At 55.3% G+C, this 23,261-nt stretch overlaps 9 protein-coding genes across 9 annotated transcripts; 5 read left to right on the top strand and 4 right to left on the bottom strand.

Moving 5' to 3' along the window:
* Positions 1-28: 28 nt before the first annotated feature.
* QC763_503795 (uncharacterized protein) lies at positions 29-502 on the bottom strand (the record flags this gene model as incomplete). Its single annotated transcript, XM_062912965.1, has 2 exons — positions 29-326; positions 399-502. The coding sequence occupies 2 exons, from the start codon at positions 500-502 to the stop codon at positions 29-31; spliced, it is 402 nt and encodes a 133-aa protein (XP_062764202.1).
* A 129-nt stretch (positions 503-631) lies between these two features.
* QC763_0083890 (uncharacterized protein) lies at positions 632-2,356 on the top strand (the record flags this gene model as incomplete). The annotated part of the gene is made up of 8 exons (XM_062906165.1): positions 632-649; positions 719-897; positions 1,028-1,065; positions 1,131-1,276; positions 1,355-1,494; positions 1,544-1,763; positions 1,936-2,077; positions 2,154-2,356. 8 exons carry the CDS (start codon positions 632-634, stop codon positions 2,354-2,356), a joined length of 1,086 nt encoding a protein of 361 aa, XP_062764201.1.
* A 91-nt stretch (positions 2,357-2,447) lies between these two features.
* Positions 2,448-4,287, top strand: QC763_0083880 (uncharacterized protein; the record flags this gene model as incomplete). The annotated part of the gene is made up of 5 exons (XM_062906164.1): positions 2,448-2,609; positions 2,707-2,887; positions 3,034-3,336; positions 3,442-4,025; positions 4,093-4,287. 5 exons carry the CDS (start codon positions 2,448-2,450, stop codon positions 4,285-4,287), a joined length of 1,425 nt encoding a protein of 474 aa, XP_062764200.1.
* A 936-nt stretch (positions 4,288-5,223) lies between these two features.
* Positions 5,224-5,868, top strand: QC763_503785 (uncharacterized protein; the record flags this gene model as incomplete). Its single annotated transcript, XM_062912964.1, has 1 exon — positions 5,224-5,868. One exon carries the CDS (start codon positions 5,224-5,226, stop codon positions 5,866-5,868), a length of 645 nt encoding a protein of 214 aa, XP_062764199.1.
* Positions 5,869-6,105: 237 nt separating this feature from the next.
* On the bottom strand, positions 6,106-8,274 carry QC763_503780 (uncharacterized protein). The gene is made up of 2 exons (XM_062912963.1): positions 6,906-8,274; positions 6,106-6,837 (listed from the first exon to the last, which is right to left on the bottom strand). Exons 1-2 carry the CDS (start codon positions 7,501-7,503, stop codon positions 6,269-6,271), a joined length of 1,167 nt encoding a protein of 388 aa, XP_062764198.1. The 5' UTR covers positions 7,504-8,274; the 3' UTR covers positions 6,106-6,268.
* Positions 8,275-9,043: 769 nt separating this feature from the next.
* On the top strand, positions 9,044-10,606 carry QC763_503770 (uncharacterized protein; the record flags this gene model as incomplete). Its single annotated transcript, XM_062912962.1, has 3 exons — positions 9,044-9,669; positions 9,723-9,963; positions 10,013-10,606. 3 exons carry the CDS (start codon positions 9,044-9,046, stop codon positions 10,604-10,606), a joined length of 1,461 nt encoding a protein of 486 aa, XP_062764197.1.
* Positions 10,607-10,653: 47 nt separating this feature from the next.
* On the top strand, positions 10,654-12,827 carry QC763_0083840 (uncharacterized protein). Its single transcript, XM_062906163.1, has 2 exons — positions 10,654-11,595; positions 11,650-12,827. The coding sequence occupies exons 1-2, from the start codon at positions 11,488-11,490 to the stop codon at positions 12,673-12,675; spliced, it is 1,134 nt and encodes a 377-aa protein (XP_062764196.1). The 5' UTR covers positions 10,654-11,487; the 3' UTR covers positions 12,676-12,827.
* A 992-nt stretch (positions 12,828-13,819) lies between these two features.
* Positions 13,820-14,163, bottom strand: QC763_0083830 (uncharacterized protein; the record flags this gene model as incomplete). The annotated part of the gene is made up of 2 exons (XM_062906162.1): positions 13,820-14,001; positions 14,118-14,163. 2 exons carry the CDS (start codon positions 14,161-14,163, stop codon positions 13,820-13,822), a joined length of 228 nt encoding a protein of 75 aa, XP_062764195.1.
* A 262-nt stretch (positions 14,164-14,425) lies between these two features.
* QC763_503750 (Type I Iterative PKS) lies at positions 14,426-22,393 on the bottom strand (the record flags this gene model as incomplete). Its single annotated transcript, XM_062912961.1, has 4 exons — positions 14,426-20,910; positions 20,975-21,171; positions 21,228-21,323; positions 21,435-22,393. The coding sequence occupies 4 exons, from the start codon at positions 22,391-22,393 to the stop codon at positions 14,426-14,428; spliced, it is 7,737 nt and encodes a 2,578-aa protein (XP_062764194.1).
* Between the last annotated feature and the right edge of the window lie 868 nt (positions 22,394-23,261).

The raw sequence follows: 23,261 nt of genomic DNA, 5'->3' as shown, positions 1-23,261 counted from the left end.
AGCCTGGAAAACTCGAGGGAGGTAAGTCTCACGGATCCTTCACACATCCCGCCTTGACTGCATAAAGATAACGGTCGGCAAAGAATGAGACTGAGAAAGCTGTTAGAGATTTACATGCAAATCTGGTTGGGCACGATGGAATGGCGAAAACACCCTGAGACCTACCTGGATAAGCAATACCGTCCGCACCCCCAGGGACTACAAGATCTTGTTTCGCGGTACAAGCCGCCTTGATTGAGTTGCGCAGATTGCCAAGCTCTTTTCTGCAGGAAGAATCACATAGTTCTTGAAGCTGCCAATCTTCTAAAAGCTGAAAGCTTGCATCGCTGAGTGAAGCGACATATCAGCATGAGCATTCTCTCACCCACATCGATCAAGAAGAAACGGGCATGGCTTACCCGATGCCTGTATGTGTGTGAAGCCAGCCAGGACATGACGGCAGTGTCGTGTTAACTGATGTCAGGCATTTGTCGCTGAACCCTAGCTGCTTGTAGGGGATCATGAGGCCTGGGAATTGCTGCGGAAAAGACGGCTTCTGCGGCTATGGGCCAACGTACTGCGCTTCTGGCTGTTCGAGCAACTGCGATGCTACTGCCGAGTGCGGAAAATATTCAAAAAACCCAGGGACGACATGCCCCTTGAACACCTGGTGAGAAGATTTCCATCGTGCTGACCGTGGCTGTCACTCAGGTGTGTTGGCTAATAATGATCGTTTCAGTGCTACCAGCTGTTCACAGCATGGATTTTGCGGCACGACTTCAGGTATGTCTCCTTACAAGAGCCAAATAACACAAGCTCACTACGGAGTAACTGGTTGTTGACTTGTTTCTCAGAGTTCTGCACTACTGGCTGTCAGTCCAATTGTATCGAACATCCTGCACCCCCGGGGGGGCGGCGGTGGGAAGACGCTTAGTAAAGGTTGGTACTCTTTTACTTCTCACACATCATGCAATGGCTCCGTGGGGACACCTACGCAGAACATGCTGACATCTGAAGTCATTGGATACTGGGAGGCATGGAACGACAGGTCAAAATGCCACCAGACAAGCGCTCGTGGTTTACCAAGTAAGCTCGTCGCCGTTCCGAGTGCTGTATTTGACCACACAGTTGACAACATATGCCCATCACAGTTGACGGCTTGACACACATTAACTATGCCTTCGCCTACATCGACCCTTCCAGTTTCGAAATCACCACTATGGATGCACAGACACCGGCGAAAACCTTTCAGGATGTTGTCGACTTGAAGGGCATCAAACCCTCGCTTCAGATATATGTGTCCATCGGCGGAGCAAGTCTTGACCTTCGTACCCCCACAGCAGTAACGTGTGTCTAATGAGCTGACGAACGACAGTGGACATTCAGCGATAATGGCACAGCAACACAGCCCGTGTTTGGCAACATTGCCCGAACTGCTGCCAACCGTCAGAAATTTGCGCGTGCCTTACTCAAGCTCATGAATCGGTACGGCTTTGACGGTGCTGATCTTGACTGGTAAGCTTGTGGTTCACATGTCGAGATGAAAAGCATTAACATCTGAAAGGGAGTACCCAGGCGCACCAGACCGCGGAGGCAAGCCGGATGACACCAAGAACTATGCCGAGCTGTTCAAGACGCTACGAGAGGCATTTGACAAGTCAGGTAGAAGGCTGGGCCTCACCTCTACTGCCCCTCCTTCGTACTGGTACTTGAAGTGGTTCGACCTGCCAGGCTTGATGAAGTATGCCGACTGGTTGAATCTGATGTCGTATGACCTGCATGGAGTGTGGGATGGAGACAATCCGATGTAAGCCGAGTCGCTTTCCTGTCTCCGCATTGGTTTGTGCGAGGCGGATAGCTGTTTGCTTGCTGACATCAAGCTCCACGGCGGGAATATTGTTCAGGGGCACACCAACCTGACCGAGATCAAGCTTGCCTGCGAGCTGCTTTGGAGAGTCAACATCCCCCCATCCCCAAGTCGCGCTCGGTTTCGGATTCTACGGCCGAGCCTTCACGCTCCAAAATCCCTCCTGCACGAAACCTGGCTGCCCTTTGAAAGGTGGTGCCGAGAAAGGTGTCTGCACCGGTCCAAGCGGGTGTGAGTTGTCATCAAGGTTGAACCAACATAGATAGACCAAGCTAACAAACCCCCCTGCCTACTACCTACCGAAAAGACCTCGCCCACTACGAGGTCCAAGACATCCTCGCCAAACAAAACAAGAAGAAGCGTGCCATCCAAGTGATTCACGACAGAGAGGCCGCCGTCAAGTACTTCTCCTGGGACAACAACCAGTGGATCTCGTTCGACGACAGGGAGACATTTGCGCAAGAGGTCAAATGGGCTGACAGCCTCGGACTGTCCGGTTCGCTGATCTGAGCGTCAGATCTCGGTGACTATGACAACAACGCGCACAAGGCCTTGACGGGCAATGAAAAGCTTGGGAAGCGAGGGAGCCTGGATCAGGTGAATGACAGAAAAAGTCATCACCGATGCCAGTTCGTTTCTGGGGCAAGGCTGTGAGATGCTGGACAAGATTGAGGAGGATATCACAGCTTACAAGGGGGCGCTGGAGTTGAAGACGACGAAAGAGCTTGTTGGGTATGATGCTCATGGCTGCAAGGCCAAGAAGGTGAGCCTGAGTTCTCTCTCACGCAAAACCAAGCCAATCGTTTTGGGAGTCTGGTTTGGGATGGGAACTGACTACCTAACTGGCTAATTTCCAACAGGGAAAAACATGCGGCAAACCTATCGTCTGTCCCATCTCGGCTGGGTTCAAGGACAAATGCATATGGCGCGGCTCAGGGGGTGACTGCAACGGGCAGTGCCGCGAGGGCGAGATCAAGATTGCCGGATCCAGCTGGGGTGGCAGTCCTGGCGAGTCTGGCACCAATCGATGCAGCCGTGGTGGTAAGCAGCTGTGCTGTCAGGTTGGGCTAGACAAGATCAACGACGGGTGTTACTGGACTGAAGGATGGCATGTTCGTTCCTTTCCGAGAAATCTCCATTTCCCTTTAGGTGCCTGTGTCTGGTGCCAACTGACACAAAAGCCGCAGCGGCAAGCACTGCAAGGCCGACGAGGAAAAAGGTCGCTTACGCCACCGACATTCATGAAAAGTGCTGGAAGCACGATGAGTCGCTCAAAAAGCGGAATGGTTCCATCACCCTTCCTTCATCTCTTCATAAGCGCTGGGGGAGGACGGTGGGCAACGACTACTGCTGTCCCAAGAACAAGCCAGTTCCCTACAAGAAGTGCCATTGGGTAGGGAGCAAGGACTGTGCGGTTCCTAACTGCGAGAGACATGAGATCTTCCTGGCTACGAACGACTATGGGGATGCCGATTATTACCCTTGCAATTGTGAGTCTTGCGTTTCGTGCTGAAGAAACCTTCCGAGCCACGACAGCATTGCTGACTATGGGCCTTCATAACAAGGGTGGAGAAAGAAAGCTCTCTGCTGTGAAGTGAACGAAGAGTCACTGAACCCGGTTGCTGAATGCAATTCCGAGATTTGCTCTGTTCTGGATGGTGGGGGGTGTTCGGACCCAGACGAAGGTGAAACGGATGATGGTGCCGATTATCCCAACAGAGATGGGCCCAGTAGAGACACGTTGGTCGTGGCCAGCCGTGCTATTGCTGCGGGCTCATCCGCGGTTCGCGGTCAGACCTGGTACGCCTACGGTCCCGAGCCCCTGAACGACAGCGATGACGAGGTCGACGGCACGCTCTCGGATCATACAGGCGTGGGACTCGAAGCAAGAGTCCCCTCAAGCTTTGGAGTCCGAAGGTCAATGACAGTCGTGGTCAAAACACTGGCAGGTTCCAGTGCGGCTGGCATCAAGGGCGCTGGGAATCTGATAATGAAATCCATGAAGTACAGAACCGGCCCGAGGACTTTTGAAGGTCCCGGATCCGAGACGCTGAAGTTGAAGGCCGGCTTTGGGATGGCCAAGGATGTTTGCGATGGCACGGTGGCCCAGTGGTGGAAGCAAGACAGCCTGCCTGCACTTGCCGGAAAGCTGAGGTATGACGCTGAACATTTGCTTGATGTAAGTTCTGTGCCGAAGGACGCCCGATAAGTTTCCGTTGAGCATTCTCGAACTAAAACACAGCTAGTTCTCAATCATGCCAGCTTGGGCCCGGACAGGCTTGTCCTCTGGCGAGCTCAATCCGCAAGTCCTCCTGGATGTGTGGCACAAGGCATATCCGGAGAACATCCACCTGGCAGAGCTCGGCGCCATTGTCACAGATGTCAAGGGGTGGACTCCACCAGTGACACCGAACGACCGCATGTTCACCATCATGGGATGAACAGCTTTCCGAACTGGCATGTCGGTCCTCCCGAACGACATGAACAAGATCAAAATGGCGTTGGTGCTCGGGAACAAGCCAATGGGCCCCCGCCGTGTTTCAATCCTTGATGCGACAGGTGATGGCAGCTTCCGACATGCAAGCAGCCCAGAAGATCTTAGGGGTCATAGAAAAGGTAGCTACATGAAGAGAAATCAACATGAAGAGGCAACCACTGATCCGTCGCTCATTCCCACAGACCTTTGGCGTTTGCTCTTACATGAACTCTAACCATCTTGCCCTGTCTTGGGAGATAACCCGCGCCGCCTTTGCCCGCGAGTTCCAACTGCTCGAGTCTTTCATGGGCTTGACAGGCGTCCTCGAAGTCTGGCGCCAGCACGAAGCTGCCGTGTCTTCGCGCATGACAACAAAAGCGACCGAGTACATGCTGTATCAGCTTCGGGAAATCCGCTCGAACCTGGGACCGGGCTAGGGGGCAAACCTTGCTACTAATGAGGCAGCCAAACAGCTCTATAACACGGCGACAGAGCTGAATAAGCCGATGGATCCGAAGCTAGGGAAGCTGGTTTTCTATTATGATATTCCAGTCCAGGATTAGTCGGAGGAAGCCAGGTGGGGATCATTGGCGGTGTGGTGCTGGGCGGCGTGTGATTGATGGCCGGTCTACATAGCCTAGGAAAGTAGTTCGTGTTTCTCTTGGAGGAAGGTAGGTAGGTACTTGTGAGCAAACCTGAATCAAACGCACCTTGGTGGTGTACGATTATTTCGGTCGTTCGATGGTAATCATCACTGGAAGCCTTACCTCGCGTGTCGTACTGCAGCTTAAAACGCCAGAGAAGATGGCACTACCGCCCTTCCCTTAATATCGACCCGTTTCCCAGCGCGCAAAGCCTGCGCTCTCGAGTGTTACAGCCCTGTGATTAGCCAGATCGGACCATGAGAAATAAGCACAGAGCTGGGAAAACCAATGCATTAGGTACCTCACCCATCAAACTTTGCCCGAGTGAGCCCCCGGTTCTTGCGTGCCTCTCATTCACCTCACCGTCAAGAACCGTACACGACATCTTCAGGTCATCCCTACCATTCATTCCAATGAACTTCTCAAAACGATATACCCTCCCCTCTCATGCCCTTGTCCTCAACCTCCCACCCAGGCGTCCGAACCCTCTCCGCACATCAACCCTCATCACCGGAAACCATCCCTCGCCCCCACCATCCAGAAAGATGACCTCCTTCTCCCTTCTCCCTCCCGGCCTGGAAAACCCTCCAAAACCAGCTCACCCACCACCCCACCTCCCCCTGGGGCCTCCACATCTACCGCACCACTCACTCGCCCTTTTCCCAAACCGCCTGGCCAACCTTCCTCTCCCTCCTCCAAACAAACGTCAGGTCCACCCTAAGAGAAATCTACCACCTCCCCTCCCTCGCCAGATCCCACTCCCAACCGATATTTTCCGACTCGGAGAAATACGCGGGGCTGGACACCCACGCGGTAAGAAGCCATTTCGACAAGTGGGTGTCGTCGGAACAAGCTGTTCCCGAGGGATCATCAAGGTGGGAGTACTGTCTCACGGCGGATGACATCTGTCTTGAGTCGATGGATAGGGGGAGGATGTTGATGCCGGTTGTCAAGCGGGGGTGGGTGCCGGCCGAGGGGGAGGTGGGGAGATTGCCGGGGTGGTGGAGGAGGAGAACGAGAATGGAAGGGTGAAGAGGATGCTGGGGAGGTAGGTGGTGGGGGCGGGGGGGGGGGGAAGAATGTAAGGCCGGATTTTTTTTTTTTTGGAGTTGAGGAACCCACGGGTGAAATATAAGCTTTTCGTTGCTGGGGTGGTTTCATTGAATGCTAACTAACTACTTGCTTATGTACTCTAGCCATGGTGCATATGTCATTACTATAGTCTAGGTAAGGGGGTATGATAGGGGAAACAAGATGAAGCTCTTTACCCCAATCCCTGGAGCCAGCCCAGTTGCGAGACCCTTAGTTGCCATCATCGGGGAGGACGAACCGCTTGAGGAGCTCCTCGACGGTGTAATATCTCTTTTGATTCCTGTTGCGGCCGCCCCTGCCTCTGCCTCTGCCGCTACCACCGCCGTTGCCGTTGCCGTTGCCGTTACCGTTGTCATTACCATTGCCATCCTCAACAGGGAATGGATTCACGCCAGCGTCGGGATTATCGTTGCCGGTGTTCCCGTTGCCATTTCCGTTGTTGCCGTCACCATTCTCAACAGGGAACGGAGTACTGCCCAAAGCAGCAGTAGGCTGCGCACCACCCGTACCCGTAGGCACAACCCTCTCCGTGTTGATCGTCGGAGTCAAAGTAGGGAACTCGGCAGAAACGGTGCTCAGCCCAAGGATAGCCTCGACAGCAGCGAGGTTTTGTTCCTGCTCCGAAGAGCCAGCCTTGGCGTTGGCATCAACAGCGGCGGCAAAGGCGGCTTGGTTAGCCGAGGTCTGAAACTGGGCTGCTTCGAGCGTGTCGGCTGTGGTGATGTCCTTGGCGGTGTTGATAGCGGGCTCAACGTCGACTTGTTGGACCGCGAAGCATCCTTCATGACAGTGTCAGTACCTATGAGAGCTGGACAGAAGGGGGTGGTAAAAGGGGGGGAAATCAAACCTCCAAAAGGCCCCGCCTGAGCAGCATTCCTGCACCTAACCGTACACACGTTCCCCGTCGAACCACCGATGCACTTCATATCATCCGGCATGGTCACCGTGATGGTGAACTCCTGCTCAGCAGCCTGACTAAGTCCATTCTGTCCAGGGATATTGTTGCTCACGACCAGCTCGTGGGACATGATTCCTGAGTTGGACCCTTCGTCCAAGTCGCAGGTGTAAGGTCCTGCGCCGTCGGCGTTGACCTGGTGGATCGTCACGTCGACGCTGGATCCTTGTCTCACGGCCGTGACGGCGCCTTCGGCGAGTGCGTTTTCGGTCACGGTGCCGACGTCGATGTTGCCGTTGAGCTTGGTGCGGCCACAGGAGTTGACGGTGCCGGCGGCAATTTCGGCGTCGCGGATGATGGTTGTGTCCATCTGGCAGGGGTTGATGGAGGTGCAGTTGCGGGCGATGGCGTCGTTGACCATGAAGCCGACGGAAGGGGGGGAGTCGGCCTCGCCTTGGGCGGCGAGGATGACGCCGTGGGCGGAGACCAGGGAAGGGAGGAGCAAGGCCGCCAGCGGCAGGAGGGTGTTCTGGGTGGAAGGGGGGTACATGATGGTGTTTTTTTGTGCTGAGCAGGAGAAGAGTGGACAGTGAACGAGAGGCGCGGTGTCAAACCGGTGGAAAGATAGGGGTATCACAAACGAGGGCAAGGCCTCAGCCTTGACCGGGAGGGAGAAGAAGAGCGAACGGGGATGAGGAGAAAAAGAGAGTCGGCCAAAGTTCTGCCCGGAGCTTTACCGACAAAAATGAAGAGAGGAAGGAAAAAGGAAAAAGGGGTTGGTGAAGAAAGATGGTTGTCTTTGCCAGAAAAAGAAACAAGAACAAGAAAAAGGGGAAACATCAAGATATAGTGGTGTGATTGCACGAATACGGTCCCATGGTGGAGTTGATCTGACGGGAGCTAAGAAGGGTTTGAGCTGGCAGGGGGTGCCCAAGGCCTTTGGTTCATTGTCGAGTCCGGGGCAACATGGTCGGGGGATCATTGACATCGGAGTCGATGTTGACCTGTTCCGGCGCTGACTGCGGTAGAAATGCTACTCGGGATGTCAGATCGAAGACGGGTTCCGGTGTCTCATGGCGAGTCAGCGTGTGATGGTGACCCGAGTGTGTGGTTTCAAGGCCGGGATTGTATCTGCTCTCATGAGGCTAGGATATCCCTCTCGGCGAAGAGATGAGGTTTTGGGATTTTTGGGATGGCGTTTCAGAACTATGTCGTCTGATCAAGTGGCAAAGAGTCTGGTGAAATGACGCCATAGCTCTGTTGCACGGATGCAGGCGGCACAAAACACTTCCAAGCCTCTGCCAGCCTGTCCAGGCTCAGGATCACAGAAAGGAACTTGAAGTAAGATAATAAGTCTTCAAATCTGCCCTTGTACCTCATCCCCTATCCGGAGGAGTGCAACAATGCTTGGTTAGAGTCGAGATAACTAGGTATTCAACTCATCTGATCTTTGAATCCCCTGGGTCCGATCTTCGTATGTTAATCTTGAACTTGGATTGGCCAGTAGAGATTAATATTGCTTCTTCAAAAAACTTGAATTGATTCCCTCCACTCATCGCTCAACATAAAGAAGAGACTGCTATAGAGACGAAATAGAAATATTCCGCCAACCGGAGAATTACAATCACAAAGTAGCTTTTCCCACAGACCCCCGCAAACATGCTGTATCAAGGACGACCGGCCGATGGGTAAATAGCCGAAGTAGAAATAGATGCAAGGCACACGTGGGAGTATGGATAAAGTGCCCAGAACCTGGGGAAATAGCCGGTGAGTAGCGCCGTGCCTGATGGCGCAACGGACAAGGCGCAGAATGGTCAGAGGTGTTGGTTTTGGGGTGCGAGTGCTACCAGGAGTTGACGAAGTAATGTCTGTTCCCAAATTTGGGCTCGTATCAAGGGAATTGTGACCGCGCGCTTATGCAGGTTTGATAGATGAACGGGGTGTAATAGTCAGGACCCCATACTGTAGTATATATTGGACAGACATAAAATCCCAGGGGTTGCTTATGCTGGAATGATTGCACCCTTCAGCTTCTCACTTGAGCCTCTTCAACCTCACCCGACTGGGACTGGGCGAGACCGACAGACACGATGTATCCAACCGCCTTCCTTTCCAGTCTGCTGCTCCTTGGCGGCGCGTCTGCCTCGGAGTTGGAGTACAGACAGGCGTCAACAATCACAGTCGATCTCTCGCGCACGTTCCAGACAATGGACGGCTTCGGAGCCTCGGAGGCTTTCCAACGAGCCGTGACCATGAAACGGTTGGCGGAAGACCAACAGCGGAAGTTCCTCGATCTCATGTTTTCAACCACCAAGGGCGCGGGGTTGACTATTCTGCGCAACGGTATTGGTTCCAGTGTAGACATGAGAGACGACTGGATGGTGTCGATCCAGCCCCGGAATCCTGGTGGCCCTTCCGCTACGCCGAATTATGTGTGGGATGGGAGCGACAACGGTCAGGTCTGGGTATCTCAGGAGGCGGTCAAGACCTACGGGCTCAAGACAATCTATGCCAATGCCTGGAGTGCACCGGGGTACATGAAGACCAACAACAACGATGCCAACGGTGGGAGCCTTTGTGGTGTGTCAGGGGCTAGCTGTAGCAGCGGTGACTGGAAGCAGGCTTTTGCCAATTACCTGGTCCAGTATGTCAAGTTCTATCAGCAGGAAGGTGTCGAGATTACCCATTTGGGCTTCTTGAACGAGCCTGACTACACGTAAGCTTGTCCCATGGCTTCAAGAGACGTCTTGCTTGCTGACAATATCTCAGTACGAGCTATGCATCCATGAGAAGCTCAGGCACTCAGGCACAAGACTTCATCAGGGTACTCAGGCCGACGCTCGACCGGAATAACATGACCCACATCATCATCAACTGCTGCGATACGATGGGGTGGTCCGTCATGAACAGTATGCTCAACCAGATGAGATCTGTCGAGGATTCCATGGGTGTTGCGACTGGACACGCGTACACGTCCGGGCCTTCTTCACCTTTGTCGACCCGTCACAAGGTAAGGCTTATAAAACTCTCCAGTCGATGGCGTGGCTAATCCCGAATAGACATGGATGACGGAAGCGGCAGATAACAATGGAGCCTGGACCAGCTCTTGGTACTCCAACGGCGGTGCCGGCGAGGGATTGACGTGGGCTAACAACATTTACGGTGCTATTGTCAACGGCAATGTGTCAGCCTATCTGTACTGGGTCGGTGCGCAGGACAGACCCAGCAATACCAACAGCAAGATGATCCGGGTGGTCAACAGACAGGTTGAGCCGTCCAAGAGACTGTGGGCATTTGCCAACTGGAGCCGATTTGTAAGGCCGGGCGCCGTCCGTGTTTCAACATCGGGTGCGCCCTCAAATGTCAGGACTTCTGCCTTTAGGAATGTCGATGGTACGGTTGCTGTTCAGATCATCAACAATAACAGCGGGAGCGCGAGGACCATCAGTGTCAACATCGCGACTGCAGGGGCGGGGAGTTCGTTTGTGGCAGCTGCAGATGGAGTGGCGGCCTGGGTGACGGATGGTAGCCGCGATTGCGATCAAATTGCCGCGACCTTGGACGCGTCGGGGAGGACAATGTCGGCCAGCGTGCCACCGCGGAGCATGGTGAGCTTTGTGCTTCGTCCTGCTGGGAGCAAAACAATAGCCTAAAACATTAGATAAGGCCTGTAACTACGTCATCCAACTCCTTTCAACACCGAGCATGTGGCATAACTCGATTCTGGCCACAGGATGGCAGTGAAACCCATACGACCCCATCACATACAAGCTTTCTGACCGCAAGGACACAGATCTCCCGCCGCAGGCCAAGACGCAGATCGTGAGATGCGGCCCGGTCACCGGCCCTGTGTCTCCTCGCCAGCAACCCGCGGCCCAGCAGAAACACAAGATCTGGCGGGGTGGTTCTGACGAGCGAGGCTTCATCAGGACGCACCCCAACGGCACAGCAGGCACAACATCCGCCCCCTGCCATCTGTTCCTCGCAGGTCACCACCACAGGCCCAATGTGCCACAGTCTCGATCGTTCCATCTGAGATCCAAAGACTTGGAGCCGTCTCTCCGCCAAATGCGGCCGGCAATATGCAGCCTCCAGACGTTCATCACTTCAAGATATCCAGCCCATCTTCCCGATCCAAGTTTCCGCCGCAACACCGACTGAATCCTTCTTCGTCACACAAGCCCGATATCAAGTCCAGTGGCTTTGCATTTGCTGTCAGTAAACTTGAGATGATCCCGATTCGACCCCGATTGATGCCCCCCTTTTGCAACAGCGGCCAGTATGGGGTAAAGTCCGAGATCGCATCTTGCATCTAAAGTACCACAATGATCTTGCTATAAATGACAGCCTCGTCCAAGATTCGGTCCCCTTGTTCGTTCTCCTCTTCAGGATACTCAGGCAGTCATCTTCACTTCTAGTCCTTCCTTCAAACCCTTCATAGATCTTTCGCTCCTTTCGGCTGTGCCGTCTCTCATTCCTTTCACGCACCATTCAAGATTTGCCGTTCTCTTTCCACATCCACACCCCTACAAACATGCACGCCCCCACCCTCGCTCAAGCCCTCGCCGGCGGTCTCCTCGCCGCCGCATCTGTCGCCGGCTTCACTGGCGTTGACACAAGGGCCATCACACTTCGTTATGCAGTAAGCATTTCTGTTTCCCCCTTTTTCCCCGTCAAAAAGCTAACCAAACATCAGGGAGCCCTAGTAGCAGGAGCAGCCATCCCGGTTGCAAACGCTGTCCCTGCCCCTCAATATGCCCGGGTCCTTCGTGCCAGGGGTGTTGGCAAGGCTACTGCTCCTCGCAGCGCAACGAAGAGAAGCCAGACCAAAGCTACCCGTGTCAAGGCCCGTGGAGGAAAGGGGAAGAACGACGACGGTGATGATGACGACAATGGTAACGGCAACGGCAACGGCAACGGCAACGGCAACGGCAACGGCAACGGCAACGGCAACGGCAACGGCAACGGCAACGGCAACGGCAACGGCAACGGCAACGGCAATGGAAATGGCAATGGCAACGGTAATGGCAAGGGGAAGGGCAATGATGCGGATGCGGATGATGATTTCGATGATGATGATAATGGGCGTGGAAAGGGGAAGGGCAACATGGGTGGTGTTGGTGGTGGTGGTAATGGTAATGGTAATGGCAATGGTAATGGCAATGGTAATGGCAATGGTAATGGCCAGGGAGGAGGCGCCAACGGTGGTGCTGATGCCAATGCTGGTGCTGATGCTGACGCCGGAACTGGAGCCAATGCAGGAGCTGATGCGAATGCCGGGGCTGATGGGAACGCTGGTGCTGGAGCAAATGCTAATGCCGGAGCTGGAGCAGATGCTAATGCCGGCGCAGATGCTAATGCCGGCGCTGATGCTAATGCCGGAGCTGGGGCTGATGGCGGCATGAACAACGGGAATGTTGGTGCCGGGCTTGGGGCAGATGCCAATGCCGGAGCCGGAGCAGATGCCAACGCCGGGGCTGGGGCAGATGCTAATGCCGGCGCTGATGCTAATGCCGGAGCTGGGGCTGATGGCGGCATGAACAGCGGGAATGTTGGTGCCGGAGCTGACGCCGGAGCTGTCATTACCCCTCCCAACAACGGCACCCTTGCTGCCAATGGCACCCTTGCCAGCAACGACACGGCCAGCGCCACTGACGCCGCGGCGGCATCAGCCCTCAAACGCGGCGTTGCGGTCGTGGATCTGACTGCCCACATGGAGTAAACTACCTGGTGATGGGGCGTTTCGGGGAGACCAACTGGCACATGGTATACATGGAACTCGGGCACGGAACACGCTGGTACATTTATAGATATTGAAGATGTAGTGGGCATGGATAATAGAATTGTACATACTGGATTCTCAAACCTCTTGCGGACAGTTGTTCTCTCCTCACCTGGTACCACATCATGGGCAGAAACGTGTCTTTCGACGTACCCGTGGATTCCGCCACCAAGAAGCTCCCAAGCAGTCGAAGTGTACCTTCTGCCGCATGGTCGAAGGCTTCAGCAACTACTGGAAATATTAACGAGGCTGATGATGTTCAGAATGATGTCTGGGTATCTGAACTCCTCAGCTTAATCGATCCTCAAAATGGACCATAAAACGTCAGACTGACAGAAAACATGGTCGGATGAGCCTCAGACTTTATTTACAAAGTCTTGGTGAATTCTTCAAATCTCAAAAACCGCCATGTTTATTTACTTCGGTTGCCCTGCACCACCATTGTGGATGAAGCCGTTCCCACATCGTCTTCACACTCCCCGCCCCAAGATCAAACACCCAAAATCAATTCATTTACGTCTCCAATGTTACCACCCGCAAAAGCAAACCCGTCACCATCCCCCGGCACCCCTCTCGACTCCCAAAACCCTGACGTTAACACTCTTACCGTGCACGGACCACCCCCTTTTCATTCCCATCCCCCCAAAACACCACAGACACCCATGCACCCAACATCACGAAAACAACCAACCCCCCCCAAACGCCCTCCCTCCCTCCTCCATCCCTTCCCCCGCGCACAAAATGGCCCCTCACACCCCGTAACATCTCAAGAATAACCACGCATCAGACGAATTTATATTTTCGGCCTTTTTGGAAGCCCGTAAAAGCCCACAAACCCCACCAAGATGACGATTTTCATTACCCACAGGTGTTTTTTTTTTTTTTTTTTTTTTTTTTTTTTGCAGTTGTAGGAATGTGCAGGTAACATTCCAGCAAGCAAAGTCGAAGGGCACCTCTAAACGAGCAAAAAAATGGGGTGTGTGAGCTCCAACTTGCGGTGTTTCCGGCGCAGGGGCGATGAGGGCGGAGGAGGGATGGAAATGGAGGGGGGGGGAGGTTTACACAGTGAAGGAGCTAGAGGAGTTTAGGGAGGAGTTTGCGAGGGAGTTGGAACGGGAGGCGAGGTTGGTGAGGAGGAAGTGGAGGTGTTGCAGGAAAGAGGGTGAAATCCGGAGTAATGGTTTGAATATTCAGAGATATGAGCAGCAGGAGCAAATACCGCGCAGCGACGGCCACCGACGGAACCGCCATGGGGTCCCGGATGTACTGCTGCGTCGAATCGAGAGAGAAAGGGGGAGGCAGAGGCACCTAGAGAGCAAGGGCGAGAATGAGAACGAGAACGAGAGAAGTAGAGAGCGGGGGAGGACTATGCAAGTACTTACTGGCGAGGCATAAATGAATTTCAAAGTCTTGGCCACCCTTCACCATGTCACCATTTACAGCATCCAATAGTTGTGGCAATCATTCATTGTTCTCTGTTCTGTCCATGTCAAAACCAATATGCCTCAAACATCGTGATAAAAAAAAAAGACCGAGCTCAAACTTTGCAAGAAGTAACCCAAAAAAGGTAAACCAAAAACGCCAATCTAACGAGAACGCCTCAGAACACAACAAACTCCATGACACCCCTCAAACCTGCCACCACGTTGAAGAAACCCCTCCCTCCCCCCCGCCACTGTCAAAACCATCCTTACTTTGCAACCAGAGCCCTCGTCGCCAAAATATGCGTCGCCAACGCCCTCAGACTCGCCGCCTGCGTAATCGTTGTCAAAGCTAGCTCAACCGCCGTCTCCCTCCTGATCCAGTTCCTCAGCTCAACCGACACCAGAGAGTCCAGCCCGTGCGAGCTCAGCGGCGCGTCAGGTTCAACCTCGTCCCTCGCAATCATGGTCATGGCCGACACCTTGGTAATCAGCGCCTCGGTCAAGCCAACCTGCGGGTCAGAAGCCGTGGTCCAAGAGGCAGTAGATGCCGCACTGGCAGCATTCTGGTTCTCGGCATCGCCGCCCGTCAGGTCTGTGTGCAGGCGGTCTTTGAGAAGAATTGGGTGCGAATACTTCCAAGGGATGTCATGCAGCGGCTTGCCGTGGACGTGGAGCTTGTACGCGACGGCCTTGCCCTCGGGGCTAATGAAGGGAGAGTCGCGGCCCTGGCTGATGGCGCTCGCGACAAGAGTGACGATATCCTGCATGCGGATCGTGCCACCGAGGGTGATTTGGAGTTTCTCAGCTATGCCGTGGTCCGCAACATAACCCACGCCCAAGACGACGGGGAGGGAGATGGACACAGTGTGGTGACCTTGCTCGACGCGGAACTGAGAGAAGGCGTCGTAGAACGAGGCCGTGCCAGCGTAAATGCTCTGACCCGGATTTCCACCGTCACCCAAGAAACTCGAAAGCGCAATAAAGAAGTCCAGCTTGGGCAGCAACTCGTGCAGGTTCCAAGCTCCTTGGACCCTCGGGCCAGTGATGTACTTCCAGTCGTCATACGTGGCATTCAGCATCAGCTTGTCATTCAACACCAAAGCGCTGTGCACAACACCCTTTACCGGGGGCAAGCCCTCCTCCCTCATCGCCGCCACAACATCCTCCAGCGACTCCCTGGACCCAACATCACAAGCATACGCCCTGAACCTCACATTCTCCGACTCGGCATACTTCTTCAGCACCTTTTGCACCTCAGCTCCCTCCGGGCCACTGCGCCCAAGCACAACCACATTCTTGGCCCCAGCGTGCTCCACCATCCAGTCCGCCAGCCCAAGACCTATACCTCTCGTGCCACCAGTCACAAGGTAAGTCGAGTTGGGATCCAACCTGGCAGGAGGTGACGGCCTAAGCGCGCTCTCGGCAAGCACCTTCTCCTCCTTGCCAAAAGTAACGACAATCTTTCCCGTCGTATCACCAGTCTTGAGCTTGCGAAGACCGTCGGCAAACTGAGAGACGGGGATCTCGGTCACGGGGTGGATAGGAACCACGACTCCCTTTTGCAGCAAGCTGACGACCTCCCCAATGACATCTCTCAGGTCATCCGGGCGGTGTTGGTGCAAAGCGCGGAGGTCGACGGTGCTGAAGGTGGCGTTCCGTTCAAAGGCTTTCATGGAGAGGTTGGTGTTCTGAAAGGCGTCCTTCTTGTTGATCTCGACGAAGCGGCCAAAGGCGGCCATGAGAGACCATGTTTCTTGCAAGAGTTCGCCGGTGAGAGAGTTGATGATGACGTCCACCCCCTTGCTGGCCGTGGCGCAGAGGATGCTGTCCCTGAACTGTGGGGTGCGGCTGGGAAAGATTTGTTCCTTGGGGATGTCGTAGGTTTCGTGCAGGAAGGCCCTCTTGGCCTCGGTGCCAGCCGTGACGAAGATGCGGGCACCGATGTGCTGAGCGATGACAATGGCGGCCTGGCCGACAGCACCGGCGGCGGAGTGGATGAGGACCGACTCGTTCTTTCTGAGACGGGCTGTGTGGACAAGAGCGGCCACGGCCATGGTGTAAGCAAGCGGCAGGGTGGCAGCCTCGATGCTGCTGAGGCCAGCGGGCACTCGAGCAGCATGCCACGATGGAAGTTTCTTGTACGTGGCCAACCCGCTGCCCTCGAGTGACAAGAAGAACACTCTGTCTCCCTCTCTCAGGTGCGCCACCTGATCGCCAGTCTTGACAACAGTACCAACCCCGTCGAAACCAGGAGGAGCCCAGGGAATAGACCCAAACACGAGATTGAGGTCGCGGTAGCTCAGCCCTGCCGCCTCGGTCTTGACGACGACCTCGTCGTTGGCCAGCGGTGCCTGAAGAACATCGGTGCGCCTGAAGTAGATCGACTCAGGGCTCCCAGCCGACTCCATCGTCATCTCCAAGCCGCTGTCGCCAGACCAGATGTTTTGTACCGATTTGATGGCAATACCTTGCTCGATACCGAACTGCTCCTTGAGCTCCTTCAGCGGGCGCATGCGCCGCTGGTGGATGAGTCCATCACGGAAGAGATAATCCCGATCCTCTAGCGCGTTGACCTCGGGATCCGCAAGCACCCTGACAACCTTGAGGATGGCATCAATGCCATCAGCTCTCTCGGCCGTGCAAGGGATCCCTTCCATCATGAGGATGTGCTTGGGCTCACTCTCCAACCGGACAGTCCTCAGGATACCCTTGATGGAGTGAACCTCGGGAACCGGCGCCGCCTGGTCTTGCTCGGGAACAACCCAAAGCATGCCCTTGTTGTGAATCGCAAGACTCTTGATGGCGTTAAAGGTGTCCTCGTCTACCTCCTTGAGAAGACTGTGGCGGGGAGAGTCAATGACGACGACATGGGCATCCTCACCCTCGGCGTCAACCTCGAGGAAAGGCTTGATTGTCGTGACCAGACCAAATTCTTCCGTGATGGCGTCGGCAACAAGCTGGGCATAGTCGAGCTCGTCGTCATCCATGAGGGGACCGGCAACCGTGATCTGAATCTTGTCGTCGTCGTCGCCGACCTTGCCGATCCTGCTCGACATGAAAGCACTCAACATCTGTTCCGGCTTGCCAGGGTGATCTTGATACAGCACATCGACTCCGGTGAAACCAGTGTCGATGAGAAGCCTGTTCCAGCTCTCTAGCGCAAGCAGCGGTCCCGACTCCCGGTCACGGTAGTCATCCTCGGCATACCACCAACCCGGCAGCAGCGCAAACGGCAGCGTGATGGGAGCGTGCCTGTTGGCCTCCAGCAGGATGACCTTGCCTCTCGGCTTCAGCAAGCTCCTCACATTCTTCATGGTGGTGATCATGTTGGCAGTCGCGTGCAGCACGTTTGCCGCAACGATCAAATCGTACTCGCCCAATTCGAACCCCTGCTCGACCGGATCCCGACTGATGTCCAACTTTTCATACGAGATGCGGTTCAAATCCGACCACCTCTTCAGCTTGCCGTCGCGGGCGTTCTCGAAGAAGCCGCTCGAGATATCGGTGAAGGTATAACTCAAGAACGCGCCATCCTCCCGGTCCTTGGACAACTCCTGGAGAATCGGCAGCGTCGTGCCCGCCGTGCCGGCACCAATCTCCAAGATCCTCATGTTGGGCTCCAGGTTGCTGAGGTCGTACACCAGCTCCCCAACCAGCTGACTAAAGTAGGCGTTTGAAACATCAGCCTCGTAGTGTCGAGTCAGCAACCCATCCTTGAGCATCACCTCCAGCGGCTGCACCTCGTTCCTCAGAATCGGCACTAGCTGCTCCCCAATAGCGCAGAGCAACTCCCCCTGGGCGCTGATAGCCTCGACCCTCCTCACCAGCCCGACCGGATCCTCAATATCTGGCCCTTCGGCATCCACAATCCTCCTGGCCCACTTTTTGAACTTGACCAAATGACTCGGGAGAGCCGACTCGTCATCCCCAGCCGTCTCGACGAGCGCCTGGTCCACGAACCAACACGCAGCCGCGTGCAAGTCCCGCCCGCCCTCCATCTCCTCCTCGCTGATCCTCTGGGGAGCAAACCGCCTGAGCTGCTCCTCCTTGGGCAGCAAGTCGAGCCGAGCAAGCAGCTCGAACCGCCAGTTGACGGGCAGGCCGTTTTCCGGTAGCTCATCCTCGTCATCACCCGACTGCAGCGCGCGGAACGTGACGGTCTCCCACTCGACGATCGGCTCCCGCTTGCCGCTCTCGTCATCGACCACAAACGCAGCCACGCTCATCAGCATCCTCCCTCCCTTGGCGTCGTGCTCGAGCAGCCTCGTCACAGTCTCGATCCGCTCCGACTCTTTCCCAAGAGCGATATGGTTCGACACCCTCAAGCGGTTCACATGATTGGGCATCAGCGCCAGCCTCTTCCAGTCAATCTCGCTGAACGACCCACCGCCCTGCAAAAACCCATCGAGCGTTGGCGGGTCGGCCGTGTAAGGAGAGCCGTACTTGCTCAGCAGATTAACCTCTGGTCCCAAGTCGCGAAGCTTTTGATCAATGACTGTGAACTTCTCCCCCTTGCGGTAGCGGGTGGTGTTCCGGAAGGACGGGCCGTAGAGGGTGCCCTGGAGACCATCTGCCGCGTAGACAACGCCGGGGTCGTGCTCCTCCAGCGGGGTCGCCTCAGCGCGGTGCAGCAACAAAAGAGACTCTTTTGTAGCCGGGCTCTCGGTAGGAAGCGGGACGGTCTCGGCTTCGATCTTGCCGTAGCAGTGCGTAGCCCAGGAGTTGGTATCGCTGTGCAGGATCTGCACCTCGAACGACCACGAGGTGGGAGAGTAACTGGCTGTACCCGTGGAAGTGGGCTTGACCTTGGTGAGGAGATCGACGTTTTGTTCTTCCTCAACTTGTAAGCTGCGGACGACGTGGATGTCCCTCAGCACAAACGCCTCTACGGGGGTGCTGGGGGCGACGGCGCGCCGGAGGGCCTCGATCGCGCAGCCGAGGTAGCCTGTCATGGGGAAGATGACGACACCAGAGACGTTGTGGTCGCGGATCCAGGGGATGTCGTCTAGGCTGAAGAGGGAGCGGTATGTGCGCTCCTGGCCGTTGGCGTTGCCGCTGGAGGCGGCTTTGCGGCCTAGAAGGGGGTGGAAGGGCTCGCCTGGGAACATGAGCTCGTGGGTGTGGCGGGGCATGATCTCGTAGCTGGTTGACTTGTCCCACGCGTAGGCTGGGAGGTCGGTGAGGACCTGAGCGTTGGTCTTGTCGGTTTGGTTGACGGCACCGAGGTCGGTAGGGATGCCAGAGGTGAACAAGCCGCTTGCAAGGTCCAGCAGCGCCTGGCTGCCGTCTACCTTCCTGACCAAAGAAGGGAGGTAGGAGAAGGACTTGAGGGAGAGATCCTCGACCGTGCGTTTGATGGGGTTCTTCAAGGCCGCGTGCGGGCCAATCTCGACAATGACATTAGGTGTCTGGCCGGTCTTGACATCCTGCTGTTGGGAGAACAGCTTGGTGATGGCATCAGAAAACCGAACAGGTCGGACAAGGTTGTTGACCCAGTACGACGAGTCAATCACAGTTTCGACCCGGCCAGTGACCGATGAAACAAAGGCCGGCTTACTGTCGTCGTTCTCGACAACGACAAACTCATCCTCGTAGTAGGGCTGGATCGCCGCGCGATACCAATCGGCCACCTCCTCCATATGACGAGAGTGGTACGCCAGGCTGACCTTGAGCCGGCGAACAAACAAGCCTTGCTCGTCCGCGGCCTTGTGGATGGCCTCAATGGCAGCCATATCACCCGACACGGTCACGCTATTGGGACTGTTGATAGCACCAACAGTCGCATAGGCGTCACCCGCGTGATCTCGAATGAGCTTGGAGGCTTCCTCAAAGCCAACTCCCAGAGCCAGCATGGCACCAACACCTCCCTTGGACGCCAGCTGCGACGCAGCCTGGCCGCGATAGTAGGCGGTAGCAACAGCAGCCGTGAAGGAGATGAGCCCGGCCGTGTACGCGGCCGCCATTTCGCCGCTAGAGTGCCCGGTGACAGCTTTGGGTGTGACTCCCCAGCTCCTGAGCAGCTCGACAAGAGCGAGCTGGACAGCAGTGCACGCCGGCTGGCTGATCTCGGCATCGTCAACGCGGGAGACGGAAGCATCCTTGCCGAGCTCCTCGGTCAATGACCACGTCGCCCCCATGGAGGTGAGAAGGTCCTCGGCTTGGTCAAGGGCGTCAGCGAAGACCTTGTAATGACACAATCCCGAAGCCATCTGGGCATATTGGGCGCCTTGGCCGGTGAAGCAAAAGGCGACGACGCGGTCTTGCTTGGCTCTGGCGGGCTTTTTGGAGGAGAGCTTCTCTTTCAGGCCATTGACCGAGTTGGCGACGACGGCGACACGGTATGGATGATGTGTGCGGCGCTGGCCGAGAGTGTAGCTGAGATTCTTGGTAAAGTCGGCGTCGTCGACGCGGACAGTAGACCAGTCGGGCGTGGGGTTCTCGTCCCCGAGAAACTCGACGAACGAAGACAGGTAGGCATTGAGACTCTTGTCTGTCTTGGCTGACAGAACAAACAGCCGGTTTGGAGCGTGGTGGTGGCCGTTGACACCGTTGGTCCCGTTCGTGCTGTGGCCATTGATGCTGTTGCCATTGACATGGTGATGGCCATTGACACCGTTGGTACCATTGGTATGCCCATTGACGCCATTGGCAGCATGGCCATTGGTATAAGCCCTCAAAGCCAGGTGGCCAGTCAGCGCAGGCAACACGGGAGGTTGCTCAAGCAAGACTGCAGAGTTACTACCACCAAACCCTTGAATCTGTCAGCACATTGTTTTCTCTCCCCACGAGTGATGAGAGTGGAAGAAAACGCATACCAAAGTTGGTCACCAGTGCTCTCCTGAGCTCATTTTCGGGCCAGGCCATTGGTTTGTCTCCAATGACACGCATCTTTTCCTTCCCTTCGATGCGCTTGTTCATCTCCTCGAAGCCAGCGGTGGGAAGGATGATGCCGTGTTTGACCATAAGGATAGCCTTGACCATGCCCAGAATACCGCTTGCCCCTTCTAGATGACTGGAAACTGGTCAGAGTTAAGTTCAAACTTGAAATCACCTGAATGCAGCACTCACCCAAAGTTGGACTTGATCGATCCAATGTACAGGGGGTTTGCTTCTGTCCTGTCCTTGGCCAAGATGGCGGCGAATGCGCCAGCCTCGATGGGGTCACTGAAAATATCCAGATTAGTTTCTTGTCATGTCAGACCATTCCCCCTTTCCAGCCCCTGAATTTATGGTGGGGCCACAGGAAAAAGAAAAACAAAAAGAAAAAAAACTCACCCGGCAGGCGTACCAGTCCCATGGCCCTCAACAACAGGCGTCTCCCCCGGGCTAAGCCCAGCAGCCTCATGAACCTTGACCAACAACCGCTCCTGCGATATCCGACTCGGCATAGTAATCCCCTCCGACCTCCCACAGTGATTGCAAGCAGACCCCCTAATAACAGCATGAATAGGATCCCCATCCCTCACCGCATCATCAAGCCTCTTAATCAACAGACAAGCACCCCCCTCACCCCGCCCAAACCCAGCAGCCTTGTGATCATAAGAAAAGCTCTTCCCCTCAGCCGACAGCGCCCCCATTTTCTCCAACGTAATCCACAAGTTGGGACTAAAACAAATAGCTGAAGCCCCCACAAAAGCAGCCTCACACTCCCCATTCCTCAGCGCCTGGCAAGCCTGATGCGTAGCATAACAACTACTCGCGCACGCCGCCTCAATAGCCACGCTCGGGCCGTGCACATCGAAAAAGTAACTCAGCCTATTGGCAAACATGCACGCCGCAATCCCCGTCGCGGTCCAAGCAGTTGTCTTGGCCAGATCCTCCGCCACGCGGTGGGCATACTCTTGCGAGCCGCAAGCGACAAAAACGCCAATGTTTTTCCCCGCAATGTCCAGCAGGGACTGGCCCGCGTTCTCGGCCGCCTCGAGAGCGCACTCGAGCATCATCCTATGCTGCGGGTCCGAGTTCTTTGCCTCTTCGGCCCTCATGTTGAAGAAGGCGGCGTCGAACTGGTAGATGTCGTCCGGGAGGAAGTGGGCGCCGTTGACCTTGAAGCAGCCGGGCTTGTCGAGGCCGGGGGTGTGGAAGGCCTGCTGGTCGAAGCGGGTGGGGGGCATGGTGCTCCAGGCGGATTTGGCTTGGGAGAGGTAGTCGTACAACCCCTTGCGGCCCACGCCTGGGGCGCGGTAGGACAGGCCTACGATGGCGATGGGGGTTGGGTCGTTGAAGGGTGCCATGTTTTGTTAGAGAGAAGGGTGTGTGTACCGTTGAGGGTTGGTTGGGGTAATGGAGAGTAGGAACAAGCGGATGGAAGGAGGGGGGGCCGGTTTGATGATAGAGATCAGGGTGAAAGTCAGAGCGGCCCAAGACGAATTTATATACTTCTTTATACCACGTCTGTTCCTCGAGATGTCGTTCCCAGAGCCTTGATAGTCAGGGACCAAACTCCTCACAGGAAGGAGACACACAGGAAGGAGATACACAGGAAGGAGATACACAGGATCAAGGTACCTTACCTTTAGATAGGATATGTAGCAACCATGCGCCGCCCAGCCCAATCAAGTGGATGTGCTTACGCACCTTTGGCGTCTCGGATGAACTCTTTGACGGTCGAGCAGCATCAGGAAAAGCCCAGTACATAGTGATGTGTGAGCTGGAAGGTATCACTACCTTGCGTAGGTACCTAGAAAGTGAGACGGCCTTCGCCTCGAGACAGAAACATACCATACTCCAGTACCCCACGAATTGATATTGATAATTCCCCACGAATACCCAGCATTGGCATTCTCAATAACTTCCTGCACTCTGCATCCTTTGACCCATGTCGTCAACCGAAACATTGATTGTGCCCATCCTTGAACCGGTAGGTATCACCAAAAAAAGAAAAAAAAACCATCAGCTCGGGCAACCTTTTGTCCCTGATGCCGGGGGGGGTGAAATAAAAAATACCATGCTTCAAGCCATGCGGAATTGTCGGATCAGCATGTCACCCTTCGGGCAGAATGTGGTGGGAAAAGGACTTACACGGCTTGCCGGTTCTAGATACCCTGAGACAACAACAACATAATGGTGTCATAACTCGCCATGCCGTATACCCCCTCTCCG

The sequence above is a fragment of the Podospora pseudopauciseta genome, assembly GCF_035222475.1.
Source record: "Podospora pseudopauciseta strain CBS 411.78 chromosome 5 map unlocalized CBS411.78m_5.2, whole genome shotgun sequence".
NCBI lineage: Eukaryota > Fungi > Ascomycota > Sordariomycetes > Sordariales > Podosporaceae > Podospora > Podospora pseudopauciseta.
The sequence above is the reverse complement of the archived record's forward strand: the minus strand, read 5'-3'. Positions and strand labels throughout refer to the sequence as shown.

What these genes read in the sequence shown, in the direction of transcription:
- QC763_0083840 (XM_062906163.1), top strand. Translation starts at nt 11,488, where the DNA reads ATGCACGCCCCCACCCTCGCTCAAGCCCTCGCCGGCGGTCTCCTCGCC. An exon ending in CCATCACACTTCGTTATGCA is followed by an intron (nt 11,596 to 11,649) that starts GTAAGCATTTCT and finishes ACCAAACATCAG; the next exon opens with GGAGCCCTAGTAGCAGGAGC.
- QC763_503780 (XM_062912963.1), bottom strand. Translation starts at nt 7,503, where the DNA reads ATGTACCCCCCTTCCACCCAGAACACCCTCCTGCCGCTGGCGGCCTTG. An exon ending in TCAGGCGGGGCCTTTTGGAG is followed by an intron (nt 6,838 to 6,905) that starts GTTTGATTTCCC and finishes ACTGTCATGAAG; the next exon opens with GATGCTTCGCGGTCCAACAA.